Source organism: Melanotaenia boesemani, chromosome 19 (genome assembly GCF_017639745.1).
Source record: "Melanotaenia boesemani isolate fMelBoe1 chromosome 19, fMelBoe1.pri, whole genome shotgun sequence".
NCBI lineage: Eukaryota > Metazoa > Chordata > Actinopteri > Atheriniformes > Melanotaeniidae > Melanotaenia > Melanotaenia boesemani.
In genome coordinates, this window is record NC_055700.1 from 14,099,982 (window position 1) to 14,120,332 (window position 20,351).

General features: G+C 38.4%; 2 protein-coding genes and 1 long non-coding RNA gene across 3 annotated transcripts; 2 read left to right on the forward strand and 1 right to left on the reverse strand.

The window, feature by feature from the left end:
• The first annotated feature begins 3,758 nt into the window (after nt 1–3,758).
• Nucleotides 3,759–7,529, forward strand: LOC121630303 (PR domain zinc finger protein 12-like). The gene is made up of 5 exons (XM_041970537.1): nt 3,759–4,053; nt 5,550–5,740; nt 5,853–6,008; nt 6,411–6,525; nt 6,676–7,529. The coding sequence occupies exons 1-5, from the start codon at nt 3,834–3,836 to the stop codon at nt 7,122–7,124; spliced, it is 1,131 nt and encodes a 376-aa protein (XP_041826471.1). The 5' UTR covers nt 3,759–3,833; the 3' UTR covers nt 7,125–7,529.
• A 967-nt stretch (nt 7,530–8,496) lies between these two features.
• LOC121630322 lies at nt 8,497–9,377 on the reverse strand. The gene is made up of 3 exons (XR_006008512.1): nt 9,257–9,377; nt 8,882–8,965; nt 8,497–8,789 (listed from the first exon to the last, which is right to left on the reverse strand). It is a non-coding gene; the product is annotated as an uncharacterized LOC121630322 (long non-coding RNA).
• Nucleotides 9,378–10,197: 820 nt separating this feature from the next.
• Nucleotides 10,198–20,145, forward strand: fbxw5 (F-box and WD repeat domain containing 5). Its single transcript, XM_041970519.1, has 10 exons — nt 10,198–10,288; nt 12,465–12,660; nt 12,768–12,925; nt 13,733–13,916; nt 14,417–14,565; nt 14,642–14,959; nt 15,056–15,239; nt 15,337–15,484; nt 15,995–16,207; nt 17,838–20,145. Exons 2-10 carry the CDS (start codon nt 12,474–12,476, stop codon nt 18,121–18,123), a joined length of 1,827 nt encoding a protein of 608 aa, XP_041826453.1. The 5' UTR covers nt 10,198–10,288; nt 12,465–12,473; the 3' UTR covers nt 18,124–20,145.
• The last annotated feature ends 206 nt before the right edge of the window (nt 20,146–20,351 follow it).

Genomic DNA, 20,351 nt, shown 5'->3' on the forward strand with positions numbered 1-20,351 from the left:
TAAGCTGCTGCTTAGGGAAGTTTAAGTCTCTTAAAATAATTAAACTATGCCATTTCTCCAAGAAATTGTCAGCCTCATATCTTTATTGGTTTAGGTCTGAATTAAAGGACATAAATGTCTGCGCTTGTGGTGACAGAGTCCTGACAATATTGTTTCTCAGTCTTGAACTTTGCTTCCCATTTCACCCTCATGATTCCTGCACCCTTCCCCTCATAAGTATTAAATGTCCACAGCCCTCAGGCTCCTGTCCACTGAGATGTTCCCCTCCAACCCCCTCCATCAGAGCCCCTCTAGCTTTGTCATTGCACATCTTTGCCCTCAGCAGGGTGGCTGCTGCCACAGTGGATCCTGCATGGCCCCGTACCAGCCTCTGCTTTGATGCTGTGCAGCTGCTTCCAAATCCAACCCTTGATTTTGATCCTATTCCTCCTAAAAAGTGTCGTCCCTGCGGACACATCATACCTGCTGGTCTTTTGTGGCTGTCTTCATATTTTAGCTGTTTCATTTAGTTGAGTGTTAGAGCCATTATTGTTGTCATTGTAGCCCATTCTTATACACATTATCCTTCAAATCTGATCATTCATGCCGCAGTGTGCTGGATCTTTAGAAGAGGGCTCATTTATGTATTGCAAAGATGGTAAAATAATGAGGGGTGACATGTATAAAGTTTTGTAAAGCCCATTAACGTGATGACCACCACCAGGTGCAAAACACAGGAAGACATAAAAGAGATGAAAACGCGTTATCTGGATGTGGCAACCTTCTCCCGCTGTTAACTTTTCTTTCTCTGGTTTTTTGGTTTTATTTGAATTTGAACTTCTGGGTCAGCACGTGCAATAACGAGGTAAATCCAAGATTACGCATCTGAATATCAATCGCGGTAATAGTGATTCTCTCTTTTCTGTTGAAACAAATCATAAATCAAATGTGTTTTACTTTGTATTTTATCACTTAAGGAAATCATAGCAAATCAAATCATTTTAAACCGTTTTCATACTAGTTTCATGTCATATATTAATTTACCGCAATAATTAAGGCATAGAGGCCATTTTCTCTAGTTGGATTTCAAGCAACTTTTTTACTCAAATGAATTTTATTAACCTGTAAGATATAACGTGTTGCTTAAGGAAGGAGATATCTGGATTAGCTAAAGTTCAGGGCAGTCGTGCAATAAATTTAAAAGAAATTGTCCACATCTGACTACTTGTGTGGTTTTACTGCAACTAAAATAGGAAAAACAGACTTTTATTTATTTATTTTGATATTGGCTATATATGTTTTTTTTTTTTTTGTTTAGTTTGTTTTTTATTATTATTATTTCTTTTCGTTTTAAACTGAGCGCATTAGAATTACTTTGTTCACTGTAACATTAACTTCCTCAGAGTTAGAGAAACACGATGCTATAAAAATGAACACTTGCCACCGTGTAGAAATTTACTCCCCCAGAAGCAAAACTCCCACTTCTTAACAACTGATTTTCCAATAAAGAATTTTATATTTTGATGTACCATTTGAAAGCCGTTTTCCTTTTAATGAAGGCGCACTTCCACCTCCTCCACGTCCAGCAGGTGTCCTGACTCCCCCTGTCCCGTCCATCAACAGAGGGGAGGAGAAGGGGAGAAGGAGGGGGATAGAAAATGGGCTCTTTAGGGAGATGAGGGTCCGCACCGCTCTCACCTTTGCAATAGATAAGCCGATCCTGAGTATCCAGCACACTGTGGCAGCTACCTTAATCTGTTTTTAATGACACTGCGGAGGATCCCCAGAGACTCTGCGCTCCTTTCTCCCCGCTGCTCGGACGGGCGCAGTAGGTGTGTGTGTGTGTGTGTTTCCCCGCACCAGGCCTTAAAGTCCTTTTATGTGTCTTTGAAAATAATCTTTCTTGACTATTTTTTGTTTCAGAAAATGCAAACTATAAATGTAACATTGCTCTATATTTTCACAACCCCACCTTTATTTTGAAATTATCATTAAAGTTTAAATATGTAAAGTCTGTTCTTTTTATTTTTCTCCAGGCTTTTTGCTTTCTTCCATGATAAGCGTAAAACTCTGTTATTTATCCACAAACAAATGCTTTTCTTTAATAGGTTTCCCACCAGCTCTTTGAAATCAAACAATTACCGTATTCTTTGTGCAATAATTGTCAATCATCCACATTAAATTGATAAGGTTTAAATGGACAGAATAATAGCTTAAATTGTCTTACAATGGGAGAGCTAAGCAGGATGATTTGCTATTGCTGACATGCCCGCGGCTTTACCAGCTCCAAATAATGCCATAGGTTAATGCATAAATAAGCAAATCAAATCCATGCGTTACCCCAATTCAATTCATTTAATTCCTCTTTAATAAAGAAGCGGCCCACCCCCTGTCCCCGCCATTTACCGTCGGATTTGTGCGTTGAATGCTATAAATGTAAATCAATCTAGATGAGAAAGAATCCCATTGAAAGAGCAGAGAAATTTCATCTGGGAAAAGGAGACAAACGTAGGAGGGGCCCGCTCATAAAAAGCAGCTGTTTCACAGTAATCTTTTTTCGTGCTCTGTCACTCACCTTGCCTTTTCACTATCTCTGCTTCTCAAAAAACTCTCCGCTATTGTATTTACTTGCCATATCTTCTTTCCCATTACTTTGCCACAGTCCATATTTGTGCAGAAAAAAAGACAGAGAGCACAACTTGGCCTTTTTTTTCGGACAATCCCCCTTGTAGATGTTGGAGTGAAAAGAAGAGTGCATGGATGTCAAATTGCCCTCAAAACACCATGAAAGATTGATTTGCAGCACTTTTCAGGGCCCTGACATTACTTGGAGGGGAGCTGAATGGGAAACCTGTGAGCCGGGGATGGAATAAAGATGTCCTCTCTGCTGGAAAAGAAGGAAAACTGCCCATTTAGCCCCAGTCCATCAAGCCCGAAAAATAGGCAAGAGAGGAAAAAACACAGAGGACTGCGGCTATAGAGAAGAAAGGGGGCCATATATACTCATCTAAACGTTGGCACAATACCGAGGGGGCTCTGAACATCCATGAATATTAAACCGCTTACCTCAACAAGGGCTTGAAAAAGTGCACCACGTCAAAGCAGCTTTGCATTTTTTGCATGTGAACAATGTTGGAGAATAAAAAAGGGAAAAAAAGGGAAAAAAGAAGCTTGTTTCCATTCTTGTTATTCCCGCGCTAACTCTTCTCAAAAAATTAATATTACCAACGCATGAATACGAAATGCCTGAGAAAAAAAAGCACGAACAACTCCCAGACTCGCTGACCCACTTCTGCGCACAGAAAATGCAACTTATCATCTTAACTGACAGCAACGATTTCTTTTCTTTTTGTTTGTTCTGCCTCTTTTTCACATCCTGTTGCATCATTAGTTCCTTCAGTTCTCATAAACAAGCCACAGCGCGAAGCCTATATCATTAATTTGGAAATAATTTTTTTCTTTTAAGACTTTTAAGAACGTTTGGTTTTTAATATATTCTTTTTATATATATATAAGAAAATCATTTAAAATATCTTTATTGCAATTTTATCCAAGCATGTAGCTCTGCGTCAAAACTTTAATTTAGGAAATAATAAAGAAAAGTTTTGCGCCCCCTCTGCTGAGTTTTTAATACGTCTGCTTGTGTGTTGTAGTGCAGCAGGCAGGTCCACACGGTGAGGGGTGTGTCATTAATAAGTAATTAGACAGGGGTCACACCAGCCACTTATATAAAGAGACACTCAAAGCCAGACAGGGCAGCTTTACGCGCAGAGCTTGGAGCAGAAGGACGGAACTGAAGACCAGCTCTGTGTGTCACTTGCAGCCGCACCACTTCTAGCTTCACTTCCAGCAACATGGGCTCCGTGTTACCTGCTGACGCTTTGGCTCTCAAGTCTGGATTTAAGTGCCCCAGTCGTTCGCTGTCGGACGTGATCACGTCGGACATCCTGCACAGCTTCCTGTACGGCAGGTGGAGGAACGTGCTGGGAGAGCACCTGGCGGAGGAGCGGCAGAGCGGCAGCAGCCCCAAGACCGCTTTCACAGCCGAAGTCTTGGCCCAATCCTTCGCTGGAGGTAGGCTAAACTCCTCGTTAACTTTAGGACAGCTGTGCGTAAATTTAATCTTCTAGTGCAGACTAGTTGGTGCGTGCATGGAATTTGTTTGCAGTTTTATTTATGATTGAATTATCTGATTTAAGTTCTGTATGCAACTTTAAACATTAAACATTTGTTTAATAATAATTTTACTATAATTACAGAAGTTATTATTTTATTGCATTCTGATTCAGGGAAAATATTACAACTTATATATTACAGCTAATTACCGATAATTTCCCTTTCTTAACTTTTCACTATTATTTTTCTCTCTGCTTTCTCAATAAAAAATAATTTTAACAATATCTCAGAAATATGAATCATGTTTAAGCATTTGCTTCATGGGCGACTTTATTTGTTTTTCCCTCTCTTTTTTTGCTAATTTTATTTCGATCCATTTAACGCATTAACCCTTCCAGAGCTATGAGACCATGCGTTTGGAGGCTTGTTAGGCGTGTAACTGGCGCTGATTGAAAGACGCAGAGCATTAAATTCATTTGGTTAACTTTGTGCTTGACCTGGGAAAGTTTCCACTTAAACCTCGCGGAGAGAAAGGTTTCTTTTCTTTGAGATGTCTCGGGTTTTTATCCCGCATTCATCAATCTCCGGACAGTCTCTTTTCCTCTCTTGGCAGCTATGGGGCTCGGGAGCTTTTCTCTTTCTCTCTCCTTAAAAGATTTGCTGTTCCTCACATAATGCACCGTGAAGGCCAAATCTAATGCTATTCATTGCATGTCAACCATCTAATCGCCTTTCCATTTTTTTGTTGCAGAAATTCCTCAGTCTTTTAAACAAGTCCTGGTTTCATTCAGCGCAAATTTATTGCTACAAAGTTCTTAAAAGGATAATGAATTTGGAATTAGTCGTTCCTTTTCCAGTAAACTTTAATGAATATCACATCTGAAGCATGACAAATTGCTGGACCCTTAGCAATAGAGGACCATTTAACCCCTATTCGGCTGGCCTTTTTCGCAGCCTGAATCTTTTTAAAAAAATCTTTGATTTTGACATTAAAGAAGCACCTTTTTCTTTATTCCCCCTCCCTTTTTTCCTGCAAATGAAAATGCTTTCCGAGGGGATTTTGCACAACAAAAACTTTCAATTCAGGCAGATAATCGAATTAAACAGAGGATAAGGTGTAAGCTTAATATTTCGTGACTAAAATAAGATTCACTTCATTGGCTTCCAGGACTTTTCAAGCAATCTTATTTCATGAGACCCTTTAACGTCCACTCAGCCTGCTGAACATCACATTATCACAAACTTTTACTTTTATCTGAAGCACGTCAATGTGCAGTTTTATGCTCTATATGTTCCACAGCGCATATATATATATATATATATATATATATATATATATATATATATATATATATATATATATATATATATATATATATATATATATATATATCTGTATATGTGTATGTATAGCCTGTAAATTTCGTGCTCATTTTCATTCCTCACATTTGCAGAGGTGCAGAAACTGTCCAGTCTGGTGCTGCCCACTGAGGTAATCATCGCCCAAAGCTCCATCCCTGGAGAAGGCCTGGGCATCTTCTCAAAGACCTGGATCAAAGCAGGAACCGAGATGGGCCCGTTCACAGGGAGACTTTTGTCCCCCGAACACGTGGATCTGTTCAAGAACAACAACCTCATGTGGGAGGTAAGCAGAGTTTATGACGGAGTTTATTTGTTCAACCTGAAGCCCGAAAATACGAGGAGTGCTATGGAAGTTTATCGTGTGCTTATAATTATTTTGCTTTCTTTACGCTCAGGTGTTCAATGAAGATGGCACAGTGCGTTATTTCATCGATGCCAGTCAGGAGGACCAGCGCAGCTGGATGACCTACATTAAATGCGCCCGAAACGAACAGGAGCAGAACCTGGAGGTGGTGCAGATAGGAAGCAGCATCTTCTACAAAGCTGTGGAGGTGAGAACAGTGTTTTTGCCCGCAACTTGAATATGGGCTTCTCTTTTTAAACTTCAAAACATGTAGATAATCTGTAAAACACCGCCGCCTGCTGTTGATAGGGAGAAATATACAGGCTGACTTCAATCAGTCACAAGTTACAAGTTGCAGGTCATAGACTTTTTTAACCTCTTTTTTCATACTGAAAGCAAACGGACATACTAGACCCAAAATCTCATTTAGATTAATGCTTATTGTACTTTACACTGCCATCAAGATTTGTGGGTTCTGTGTCTTAGTTGGTGATAAACCTTTATGATTAAACTTTACTTAGAAGTGTTAAATGTAACAAATAATAAATAAGCGTCTAGTCACATTAAAATATCATCTTAAACTACATTTTCTCATTTCTTCTTCCTTCAGACCATCCCACCAGACCAGGAACTTCTTGTTTGGTATGGAAACACTCATAACACATTCCTGGGAATACCTGGAGTGCCTGGAACTGAAGATGAACACCAGAAGAAGAGTAGAACTGGTGAGTAAAATTAAGACGAATTGAAAGAAATGGTTGAAAAAAAATCTCACTGTGAAATCAGACAAGTAAACGTCTGAATAACTAAATTTATCTGAGTTCAACTTGAATTGAGAGGGTATTAACACAGCATGCCCCTGTTTCCCCTGCTAGATGATTCTCATTCCAGTGAGGGAACATCTACATGCTCCCCCACCTCCTCCTCTTCCTCCTCCACCTCCTCCTCCTCCAGCACTGGTCGGATGCGCTGCGTAATCTGCCACCGTGGCTTCAACTCTCGCAGCAACCTGCGTTCCCACATGCGCATCCACACCCTGGACAAGCCCTTCGTCTGCCGCTTCTGTAATCGCCGCTTCAGCCAGTCGTCCACGTTGCGCAACCACGTCCGCCTGCACACCGGCGAGCGGCCCTACAAGTGCCACGTCTGTCAGAGCGCCTACTCCCAGCTGGCGGGGCTCAGGGCGCACCAGAAGAGCGCCCGACACAAACCGGTGGCGACTGGCACCGACGCTCCTCCCCAAGTGTCCCCTCCTCCGCCGCAGCTGACAGCCATGCCCCACCAGATGCCCCTGGTGCATCACATCCCTACTATGGTGCTATGATGACAGACTAATAGAAAGACTGTTGCGTGGAACGTTGCACTTTAGATTTAAAGTTGTAGTGGAGGATTAAAGGGTGCTCTCAAGAAGCAAGGCCTCATTCATGCATGGAGGAAAGTTTATTTTTTTTGTTCCTCTGGGTGTCCTGTGGTCAAAACAACATAAAAATGTATTGTGCTATGTATTTTGGGAGCTCAAGCAAATCTGCTCAGCTTTTTCAAAGCAGTGTTTCTCTTTATGTTGTTCTCATCAGCTCAGGTGGAAATTATCCTCAGTAAAAGATCTGTTCAGTCTGTGGATAAAAAGGAGGAGACCACATTGTTGCAGCTGCATCATTCCACACTGTAATCTGAAATTGTCACTTTAAATTTGTACATAGTGGGTACTTTGAAGAATTGTGTATTTGTATAATTGTACATGTAAATGTAAATACGTTTGTGCTTTCTTCTATCCTAAATAAATGATATGATATACAAGATTTCAGTTATGCCAATCAGTGTTTCCACTTATGATTTCATGATTTGATCACATCCTGACCAGAAAACAATGGTTCTGCCTCTGATGAAAGACTCACCTTCAGGCTACAAAGTATTTACCTCCAGTCCAGGAATTTCCAGAGAATTTCTTATAAGGATAAAACAGACTAAACCCGTTTTTGTGTAGTGACATTGAATATGGAAGCCAAAAATTCTCAGCCCCTAAACATGAATATCAGAAAGGTGTTCTGGACAGTATAACAGTTTGTTAGTTAAGTGGTCCACAGCCATGAGGGTTTTTAACTTTGACAAAGTCTAAAGCAGAGGTCTCCAACTGTGGTCCTTGTGAGCTACTGTCCTGCAGGTTTTAGATGTTTCCTACTACAACACACCTCTGTACAAGCCTGTTAATGGCCCAGTGATTTGAGTCAGATGTGTTGCATCAGGGTAGAATCCAAAACCTGCAGGACAGTAGCTCTTGAGGACTGGAGTTGGAGAGCCCTGATCTCAAGAGTCAACACATATTAAGTGTGCTTGTCTTTTTCTGATATAAAAAAAAAAAAAAAAAACATTGACTTGAACAGAAAGTTATATCTGAGAGTGAGTATAAAAACACGGGGTCTGTAAAAAAGTTCTAGAAAAGATGACTGCTGCTACAATGTGGCTGATTTTCTTTTAACCTTTATGACAATGAGTGAGCCCCGTTGAGGGCAGATTTTGTCAATGACATGATCAAATTGTATGTGAACAAAATATTACATATAATAAAATGAATGTAAAATAAACAAATGTAAATACACATGACTTTGCACAAGTATAGCTGAGATCAAAATTAAGACTATTTTAAAGTAAAGGGAAAGGGACTTTGTCTTTTTCCAAATTTAATTACACATGTTTGGTTCACCACATTACATTTTACCATATAAGTGAACATTGAACCCAACAGAGCCCATGGTGTATGCTTGTCAGCTGTCAGACATTATCCAGCTTCCTAACAAGGAGCTTTCAGACAAGTCGTCATTATAACAAGTACAGCACATCACAGAAGCAAACATTGTTATGCTGAAGATGGATCAACTTCACAGCAGGTAGATAAATGTGGCCATCTTTTCAGTTCACCCCGTGGAGAACTATTATGACAGATTCTGACTGGATAGTTTTTCATCACTCTGGACTGTCCACACTGTCTGCCCTGCACAGATGGGGAAAACAAAACAGCTTTTTCATGAGAACTCTGTAGATCATAAATATGAAAATGGTATAGTTTCACACAGTGAGGTGCACCTTTACACTGGTATCCTGTAGATGCCCCATCCGTCACAGAAGGACCACAGCAGGAAAATATCCAGTTAGTTGCATAGTGCAGTGCTGAGGAAAGACAGGGGTTGTCTATTTGTTATATTAGCCACACTGTTGGCTCTTAGCCATTTCTGCTGTGGTAATGTATCAGGTAACCTGATCCCAACTCTATCAGGTTCATCACACTACTTTGCATAAATTGCATTTATGTTTTCAGTGTTTATTCATATAAACAGTTACAACAAAGAGAGTACCATGCAATACATGTTACAATTCTTCCTTTGTTAATTTTTTTAAAATAAAAGGTGTTCGGTATAAAATAATGTGTTTAAAGCAAAATCACAAAGTTTTAATGCTTACCTGAAAATATCAGTCACAGCATAGTTCCTTGTTTAAAATGTTTCTCTTTGGTTTAATCTGATACTGCAGCTCTGCTCAGTGGTTGTTGATACACTTCTGGAAGAAGCCAGTGACACAGCAGCTTGTCACATAAGCTCTTGCAGTCCTCTGGATGAGGTTGCTGAAACCAAGAGCTGCACACACACACACACACACACACACACACACACACACATGCACGCACACTTGCACAAACGTCTACTGTTGCAAGCACACATGTCCTATCTTGATTGTTCTACTTCAAAAATGAAAACATGAAATTAATAAAAGGGTTATTTTGAGTTGATAATTCAACATGACTAATTGTTATATTGAGCATAAAGCTGTTCTTGCTTCCTCATATAGATAACTATTAGTTGTCCTTGTTTTCATTTTCTTCCCCCTTTTTTAAATCTTTTGTTGATTATTGTAACTATCATGTTGGCCGTTTGTATATTTGGGTTGTTTGACATGTTCATGTCACTTCAGTAAACATTACACTAACTGACTAACCTTAACCACAGGCACTACTTGCTTGATCCCAAGCTTAACCTAACCTTACAATACAACAGTATTGTATCTAAAAGTTATTAATTGATATTTTGTAGATTAGTAAGGTTAATTAACTCAGTTGTCATGGTTTTCTGTTGTCAGATCTTATAATTTACTATTATTTAATGTTATTTAAAAATAATTTAAAATCAGTATTTCGTGGTGTACTTTTACACCATATAATGTATGTAAATTCTAGTTATATAAATATATTAAACATTTAACTGACAAAATCTTGCATCCGGTAATTGTATGTAAGTAAAATAAAGTAAAAATTACATTTTCCGATCCAACACAAGACGTGCTGAATCGATTAATATGCTCTAGCGAGGATTTTGGCATCTGTTAGTTGGGTCTAGCTGATTCACCGTTGATTGAGAATTGTTGTCATTTTTCTGTGGCTAGCTTTAACGCTGGCTAGCCGCTAGATTTTTTTCTCTCCAATCTACTTTGATCCAGCAGGTGGGTAACAGTTTATGTCAGCGACTTTACATGAGACCAAACTGATTAGCTCGTGTAAGGACAGCATTTGCTAATAGGAGCAGCAGCGTATTGTCTAATGAAAATGTTGTACGCTAAAAGTTGAAAACAAATGTCAGCTAACAGCTAGCTGGCTTGTTAACAACGTAGCTAGCTTAACGCTAGCTTAACGCTAGCTTGATAGATATGTCTCCTTAGCTGTGAAGTAAGATCGAAATTTTGGTTAACAGGCATCAAAAACTTGACCATATCTCCTAATATATACAGAGTATTTTGTATGTAGGGATCTACACTGGTTCGATTTGAATAAAAATGGTAACTTTTTTCGAACAGCAACAAAAATGTCCATGTTTGGTGATCTTCGTACAGCAGTACACACATCAAAGCAAAGTACAGTTAATTTACTTATAATATCAATAGTGTAATTATTCATTTTTAAATAACTACTTCAAATGGGATCGATTGAATGTTTTTTAGGGTTTCAGTTTGTTGTGGAGGAAATGCATCATGGCTCTTTTCCAGCCGCGACCACCTGATCTATAATTGTACAGCTAATCCAGTAGCTTGAATTTTCACTTACAGTTCTTTATTAACTAACAAGTGAAGTATAAGAACAAAGTCTACAACATCTCTTGTGCAGGTCAATGCATTGAAACAGCTGTCAGGCTACAGTCAGCAGGGTTGACTGAAATTCAGTGTTATAAAATACTGTCTCCATAATCATTTTTTTGTAATTACTAATATGACCCAATGCATAAGAAAAAGGGAATAATTCAGCCTTTTCTTTTAATTACTGTCACTAAATCACAAAATATATTGCTACTATAAAACCAGCACAGATGGACTTCAACAGGTTTGATGATGTTTCTGTTGCACAGTGTTCCCAGCTTTCAAGCTAAACTTTAATAAACGAAACCTGCTACTCGAGTTTAAATAGACTGAATAGAAAATACTGTATAATGCCTTTAGACCTGCAATCAGGTGCAAATCAGCAAGTATTTGATTTAAGCAAAGATTTTCTGTAATAATAATAATAATAATACATAAATGAGTCACACTCTACTATTATATATACACACCTTTTTTGATGTAGTCAAGGGGATTATGGTTGCCTATTGTTTTTAATGCAGTAATGATATTGGGATTACATGATAATTATTACTACCCAATTCATAAAATTTCGATGATAGATATAATTTATTTGTAGGTGGCTAAAGAAATATGTCTTTCTATTCATTTAATAGATGATATTAAATGTATTATTATGTAATTCAGTATCCATTTATAGCCTTTTTCCTAACAACAACAGCAAACATTTCAGCTGCAAAAATGTGAGGATTTGTTTCTGATTAAAGTAATTATTAATACTGAACTGAACGAAAAAAGGTATGTGAAGGCATAACATCTGACTCTTGAGTATCTATGTCTCTGACAAAGGAAAGGGAGATAAGTCTTTTGTACCAGCTTATCAAAGCTATGTAAAGAAATATTAGGGATTGTTGTATATGAATAGAAATCCATTGGAAAACCTTTGTAGTGTAGATATTTTTTTCTTTTTTTTCTTGTTTTTAGATGTAACATTAAAATTAATTTGATATGTTTTATATGCAAATGGTTGCATTGATCTCCAGTAAATATGTGCTTATAAAAAGCATTTTATTTGATTCCTGGATAAGAGTTGGAATAAGAATGGGTTAATTCTATAACAGTGTCTCAAGTGATTTCGATATATAATTAAGCATCTTCAGCTACTAAATACCAACCTGTTGCTTGATAATTTTAACAAACTATTGCAAGTATAATTCCCTGAAGGATCAAGAAATTCAATGAAATATTGACTAAAATTAGGTTAAGTCTTTGTGGCAGATTATCTGAAACTATTTACAGGATGTCTTGGAAATTCAATGAAATAGTGACACCTTATATGTATGTTAAATATGTTAGGTAATATGTTGTCAGGTGAATATGTTGTCATTCTGTTGACATTGATTTTGTCTTGGCAGATATTTAAAAACAAGAGAACATTTTTTCCCCCCTTTTTTTTTTTTGGAAAGAAGTTTATGTACCATAGATGTTACTTCCATGCACATTAATCCAACCAACCCAAAGTACCTTGGGCTCTATACTATACTACTTGTGGTGTGAATGTCTTCCTCAGGATGTTAGGATGGAGTGTGGTCCAGTTCTGCCGGATAGCTTGGTCTTGGAGATCTTCCTGCGTCTGCCCCATGATGCCGTGCTGAGAGCTGGTTTGACCTGTAGACAGTGGCTGGCTGTCTCCAGAGATGAGTTCCTGTGGAGGGAGCTGTTCTACAGCTACTACCGTATACCACGCTCCGTACCTCGTCACCCATGTAAATATTTAAAATCACATGTTTCACAAAGGCGTTCACCTTCTGTTTCAACAAATGGTTTTAACAAATATTCATTTTGTTGAATTAACTCTGAATCTACCTTGCAGCCGCTGTGTCGTGGTACAGGGAGTTCAAACGTTTGTTTGACTGCATCCCCTGTGTGGAGGTCCAGACACTAAGAGAGCACAGTGACCAAGTCCTCCACCTGGCTTTCTCTCACAGGGGTCACCGGTTCTCCTCCTGCTCCAAAGACTGCACAGTTAAGGTAAGGATACTTACTGTAGAGGTAGGAGTACTTTCTGCTCATGCAAGAAGTGACTGTTCAGTTTTTGGTTAGTTATTCAATGGTAGAGCTTTTATGTTTTTTTTTCTGATTAGCTGTAACACCTTCTTGACAAACATATTTCAGGGCAAAACAAACTTTCTGCAAAGGATAACCATAAAAATACAACTAGATTGAAAGTAGCTAGCATTTTTTTATCACCTCATCTCGCCAGAAGTTAAATAGGCAAAAAATAACAGATTGGAGAATCTAACCAGACAGGAAGTGGGAAGTAGCCTTCTAGTTGGTCATATTTACATATTTAATTTTACATTTAGTTGCAATTACAAGAAATCCTGGACAGTTTTGTGTGTTGCTTGTGCAATTCTAATACACTTTCATCCTTTATTGGGTGAAGAACCATATTTGGTCACTTCATTTGAAGTACAAAAGACCTCTGCATGCTACTTCATGAAATCAAAGAACCACCCGGCGTTTCTCCCCACCAATCATCAAAGATCAGACGGGTGCAGTACGATCAGAAACTTACTGTAGAACTTTTATTTTAGAAAAAGATAATCAAGTCTTGTAGTCGGTGACAGTAGGATTCTTGACTGGCTCCAAATTAGGTTATCAGGACAGATCTTTTAAATAATTCTAATAAAGTTCACTTGGCCTCATTTCTGAGTCTTCATATATTATTTACAGATTTTTTTCCCATTTTAATTTTTTTCCTGCATGTCAGACACGTAGCTTTCATATAGTCTACTCAGTGATTTCTAAACCCGTCTTTTTTCTTCTTCTGTTCAGTTATGGGACACTGAGCGGCCAGATGGAAATATTTCATTGGTGCACAGCTCCAGCATGCGGCAGTTTAACTGGGGCTATACCCAGTTCTCCCAGTTCAATGGTGACGACAGCCTGCTGCTTGTGTCTGGTGTCTACCTGGGTCCACACCATTCGTCATCTGGGGAAATTGCCGTCATTAGTCTGGGTAAGAAAAAGGGGAAGAATTGTGTCATTTCCTGTTGATGTGAAGAAGATTATTTTTAGGTTTCATATTAATTATGTGTAGGAGTTTGTTTTCCCACACTACACTGTAAACATTATCTATAGCAGTTAGACCATATAATTAAACTTCAGCTGATATGCATAAAAAAGGATGATGTAGATAAATATAAATCACACTCTTAAGAAATAATATGTTCTGTAACAACAGATTATATTGTAGAATGTTCATCTAAACTGACTATTTAGTCATAGGAAACAATTACAAACTGGTCATTGTGCCCAGCTCTTTAATAGCTCACAATTTCACAAGGAATAGACTTATAGCAGGGGATTTACTGTAGTTAAAGTATGAATGTGTTTCATTGTAGCTTCCTGGCCCTGTTATTTAAAGCAAACTGTCCAACTGTGACTTTCTGTTTTGTTTTATGTGCATGTTTATTACACTTATGACTCTTATTGTCCCTATTCAATTCACCGATCCAGATAATTACACGCTGTTGTCGCGGGTTAGAAATAAGCCATATGATGTGTTTGGCTGCTGGCTGAATGAGACCCACCTGATCTCTGGTAACCTGCACTGGATTGGTAACATGACATCCTGCTCGGTGCTCTGGCTTAACAAAGCCTTCCAGGTTAGACTGAAGGAAAACATAAAGAAATTAAAAATAGAAAACATCGGCGACAGTGTCATTTTCTTTTTTACTTCAGGATATTGAATCGGAGAACGTCAATGTGGTCAAGCGCCTTTTCAAGATCCAAAACATAAATGCCAGCACCATTCGTACAGTGATGGTGGCTCACTGTCGTCGACATGACAACCCTGACTTGTTGCTGGACTATGAGGCTCAATCTCAGGCTAGAAGGCAAAAAGAGGAACACCACCACCAACCTCTTCTCTTCGACCTTGGAACCTCTGGTAGTGAAGAGGAGGAAGAAGACGAGTGGCAGAGGGAAGCAAGGACTCACAGCTTCCCCTCTACCCGCCTCCCTCAACCCACCATTTCAAACTTGGAGCATGTTATTAATGTAAGCTGGGTTTGAAACTTGGGTAATTTGTTAGATTTTTCTAATCTTGGTTTTTATTGGACTGTTTTTTTTTGTGCTTCCGTTGCTTATTTCTAGAGCCGTAAAAATGTTGCTTCCAGGGAGCTGGAGATTGAGAACCAGGTGGCTCAGATGATGGGCCGAGCCCACACGAAGGCCCCGGACTCCAGCCTCATTGAACCCTCTGAGTCTGAAGAAGGAGAAGATAAAACATATTTGCTCTTTACCACTGGCAGCCTTACATACTCACCTCACCAGATAGGTGAGATTATTTCAGATGCCCTGCAAAAAACCCAGCAGACAGATATGACGAAACACTGCAAGACACCTCCCATAATGTGGTTGTTCTTCTTTTCCAGGCATTAAACGAATAAAGCCTGACCAGATGACCACATCTGGTCCTGTGCTTGGTGAAGAGCGTACCTCAGATGAGTTTTTTGATTCCCTGGACCATGTTATAGATATACATGGCCATATCATTGGTATGGGCCTTTCTCCAGACCACAGGTAAATTCTTAAATAAGTCTTAAATACATACAATGCTTTTTTAACTTGTCGCTAATTTTTATACTTTAAAACCTTTTAATTACTTTTAAAGTTAACACAAAAGTTAATTCAATTAGTCTTTATCTCACTTAGCATCTGAAACGTAGGGGGAAACTCTTTCCCATTTCAGGGGAGAAAGTGTGGTGAATAGAAAAACGGTTTCAGTGCTTGGATATATGAATGCCAAGCCTTGTGCCAAATAGGGAGCAAATCTTCAAAATTAGTTTAATTGTATTTAAAAAAACAGGTAAAGGCTGATGTAATAAAACAAGCTTACAGTTCTGGATGAAATCTGCCATCATACAAAGATAGGATTTTAATTAATTAAGTTTCAGCAATGCTTAGCATCTTTTGCTAGACTTTAAACAAATACTGACTCTGCTTGTTGTGTGTTTTTGTAGGATCATGTACCAACTAAACAAATTAGTTATGATATTTACACTGAAACCTCTCTCATATCTCTTTGATCAGATACTTGTATGTGAATAGCCGAGCTTGGCCAGCAGGATGTGTTATTTCCGACCCCATGTCTCCACCTCCCATCGCCGAGGAGATAGACCTGCATGTCATTGACCTCAAAAGCTTGAGGGAGGAGAGAAGAAGTCTGCGTGCTCACCGGGCCTTTACGCCGAACGATGAATGCTTCTTCATTTTCCTCGATGTCAGCAGAGACTTTGTTGCCAGGTCAGTAAATGGCACTCTTATTTTCAGATGATACATAAATGAATTAGCCTTCTTTTTGCCATAAGCAGTGTTACACTATTTTTGTAACACTTCTGTTTCTATACGAGGACTGTGTATGGACAGCAGTATAAAAGTCTACCTGTTTGTACATAAGGGCATACTTTTAGAAATACAGTGGTCCCTCGTTATAACGCGGTTTGACCTTTCACGGCCTCGCAGTTACGCAGATTTTTTTTAGTGCAATTTTGCATGTTTTTTTACAGCACATTGTGTTCTGCGTCTACAATACTGGGCTTATTTTTCTACGAAGCTTTGAACTTTAAGGGTGTTTAAACAAGAGAGAAAAGTGTGAAAATGTTAATGCTTGTCTGAGAAAAGTGTATGAAGTGTGTAGTGGGGGGGTTTTTCAGCCTTAAAACATCTATAATAATTGTAAAAAATAAAGCTGACTACTTTGCGGATTTCGCCTATTGCGGGTTAATTTTAGAACGCAACTCCTGCGATTAATGAGGGACCACTGTATTCTTACTACGTGTACCCCCTACGCTCGAATGCGAAAGCAAACTCACCAGCGTCAGCTACGGCGTTAACCACCTCACGCAGACGCCACGCGAGTATAAATCCGGCTTTAGTCTACTGGAAATCATCATGATGACTATCATTGCAGAATCCATTTCAGTCCAAAAGAAAATATATTTCAATAATAATATGGAAATGATCCACTTATTTAAAAAAAAAAGAGTTTGTAGATTACCCCACACCACAGAAATGACTCCACTTCCTTGTGGGACGTGTTTTTTTTTTATTGTGTAAGAGGCTTTTGGAACTTTTTTGCGTTGAGTCATAATAACAAGACGGAAATGTCAACATGAGCAGCTTCCTGAATTCATTATAAGGTTGTTTTACGGAATGTTTTATAGCATCTGTAAGAACAGAAATGTTAGATGAAACATCAAAGTTGTTACGATAATAAAGCTTTTAACTGTAGGTTGCTGTTATTCATCCAGCCTAACTTGTTTGTGGACTTTCTCTGCAGTAACTGAAATGGCTTCTGGCTCTTTATTTCCAGTTATCCTGGAAACTGGACACATAACTCAGTTATTTACTGATTATAAGAAATTTAATAGGAGACACAGCATTTACTTTGTGTAGACTTTTCAGATCTTTGAAAAACTTCCACATTTCTAAGAAGTATAATTTTCTGACTATGTATTTTTTTATATAAAAAAAATGAGCATATTGTTTATTATAAAGCACTAACGATAGTCGCTTCTTCAAATCCGCACAAGGTTTGTGGGTCTTTTTCTCTTTCAAAATCTAAAATTGTAGTTTGGTAATTGCAGAAATGAAATCCATGTGAAAGAAATTAAGGGAATATCTCCAAGTGTCTGATGTTAAGCTGCCTTTGGTCTAAGCTTTAATCAGGTTGTGTGTGAAATAAGATTAAACAATTCTGCTAATGCAGCGCCTGAGATTTCTCCTTTTATGCTTTGCATACTTCAGGCTGAGTTTCACTGACTGTTTTTTGATAGTCACTTTACTCTTTTCATTGCTGATATCACAGAAAGATAGCAGAGGCTATTTGTCACCACAGATTCACTGACCTGTGCAACCACTCTCCTTCCTGTAGTGGAGCAGAGGACAAGCATGGTTACATCTGGGACCGTCACTACAACATCTGTCTAGCCCGTCTGGCGCACGATGACGTGGTGAACTCAGTGGCGTTCAGTCCTGCGGATCAGGAGCTGCTGCTGTCTGCCAGCGATGACTCTACCATTAAGGTATGGCGTTCACCACGTATGGTCCGCCTCGCACAAGCCAACCCCCGACCAACGAAACACCGCAGCCTCCTGCCGTCCTGGCTGAACCGCAACAAGAACTCCACATCTGCTGGAAGTGTGAATGGAAAACCTTGAGTCAGGTTGCAAAATGCCTTCAGGTGGAAGGGAACTGGGGGAGGAAGGTTTGATCTTTTTCCTCTGTGGGATGAAAATATATACACTCCATGTATATGTGCAGTGTGGTTACAGTTAGCAGTTTTGCTTGAGCTCACAGTTGTGTGACCTGAAGAAGTGATTGGGTGTATTCAATTAGATAAAGGCGAAGTGACTCAGAGTGGACACAAGGGGGAGATGTTGCACCAAGAGAAGAGGTGCTGAAAGGAGGAATATGCCTGAGTTACCACAGATAGAAAGTAGATCTGACACCTTAATGCTAAGGACAGATGTTACTAAAACTTCTGTAAGAGGTGGTTGTTGTCTTTTTTTTTTTTTAATCTGTGATGTTTTGTCTGAGCAGGCCAGACTCTGGACCTGATATATAAATGTATGTAAGAGTACTGCAGAGCCGGCATCGTCCGATCACGTCTTTCTCATCATGGGCAAAGTGCAGTAACAGAGAAATCTTTCTTTTCTTATTGATAAAAATATCTAATTGGTGTCTAAAATCTTTCTAAACCCTGTTTTCAGAGAATAATAAAACAGTTCAAAAGCAAAAGAGAAAAAAAAAAAAATCCTGAGCTTAATTTAACGTAGTCTTCCTTGGTTTTATTAATGTAATATCCCATTGTTTTTGTGTCCCAGAAAAGATCCGTTGCAGATGTATTAGATGTAGAGTTATTGATGAGTTTATATAAAAGAAGAACAGCCTGACTGACCACAAAAATGTTGCTTATGTAGCTGACGGTTATTGGACCTGTGTGATGTGGAAATGTATTTAAACTTTTTCATTAGCAGCACAAAGCTGCACAATTCAACTTGGTCAAATTATTTCCTGGCACATCAGTAGGAATTTCAGGACAGTGAATGCCTGTTGGATTTTTTATTAATATTATTATTATTCTTTAAAGAAAACTAAACGTAATTTCTGTACAACAGAGATGGGTTTAGTTCCCAGACAGAACAAATCCTGAGTTCTTGGCAGTCCATCTGTGTGCAAGAGTATGTGCTTGCCTGCATATGTGGACAACATGGAGCTATATTTAAGGAATTTTAGGTCACTGCTGTCCATCCACCATTGGCCACAGTTTCCCCAGAAGCATTATTTTCCTCTTAAATAACATGCACACCAGACACACTACTGCACAATCAATACTCCATTACTTCTAAATGCTAAAAGTATGATTGATGCATATTACTGAAAATATAGTCATTTATTTTAATGTGGGATAAATATAATTATTGAACTCACTAAAGATCTTTTCCTTTTAAATATTGGTTTTTCTATAACATTTAAACCCTGCAGTGTATTGGGTGTTTGAGGTGACATTCTGTTAAAAGATCTTAAAGGCTGTTCTCACAAACTGCTCTATGTTGTACTTGAATTGAGCAATTAAAGAAAAGAAAACCTTAATTTGGTAGAATTTTAATGGCATTTTTGTTTGCACAAGTGTCACCCACTGCTTTAATTTATATCTTTGTCTTTTGCACACAAATATAATAAGATGTCAGAAAATTTCTGAAATGTGCATCGTTTAAAAGAACAAGCAATAGTACTTGGATTAAAAAACGATAAGACAGAAAGTTCAGCAGAAAAGTCGAGCTGCAGCAGTTAAAACCTGGTCTACATGTTTGTGAAATGTTTGTGCATCTCAGTTGCTGGTGCACTTTAATCTGATTTTTTGCTAAAAGAGTGACTAATTACAAACCCTGTTATCTGGTGTCATGTCATCCTTTTTTTTTTTTACCAGCAGGTCTGTCACCTCCTGTGCACTTCTTTGCATGTTTTAAAATGTGTAATAAGTCATGAAATGCCGTATTTACCCTTTCCATCTTTATGATCATGTTTCCGTTCATCTGCTGTTATTTTCACTCCCCATAAATAAAAGAGCATGTCCCACAATGATACAGGTTAAAAAGAAAGTCAGATCAATGTTTGTTTTCATATATTTTTTTTAACTTTGGTGCAAATTTTGAATAAAGGTTGTGGATTGAATTTGATCTGTACTGAGGTTTTTCATTTTTCATTTGCTGTTTGTCACAATGTGTTATGTTGTGTGTTTGTCAATACAAATAACACACAACAATCCTTACTAGTAGTAGTAGATTTGGGGAAAACAGGATTAGCATTTGTTTTTTTTCAGGAAACAAAAGTGAAATGAAATGAAAATAACTTTTAATCCCACAGGGAAATGATGCATTTAAAG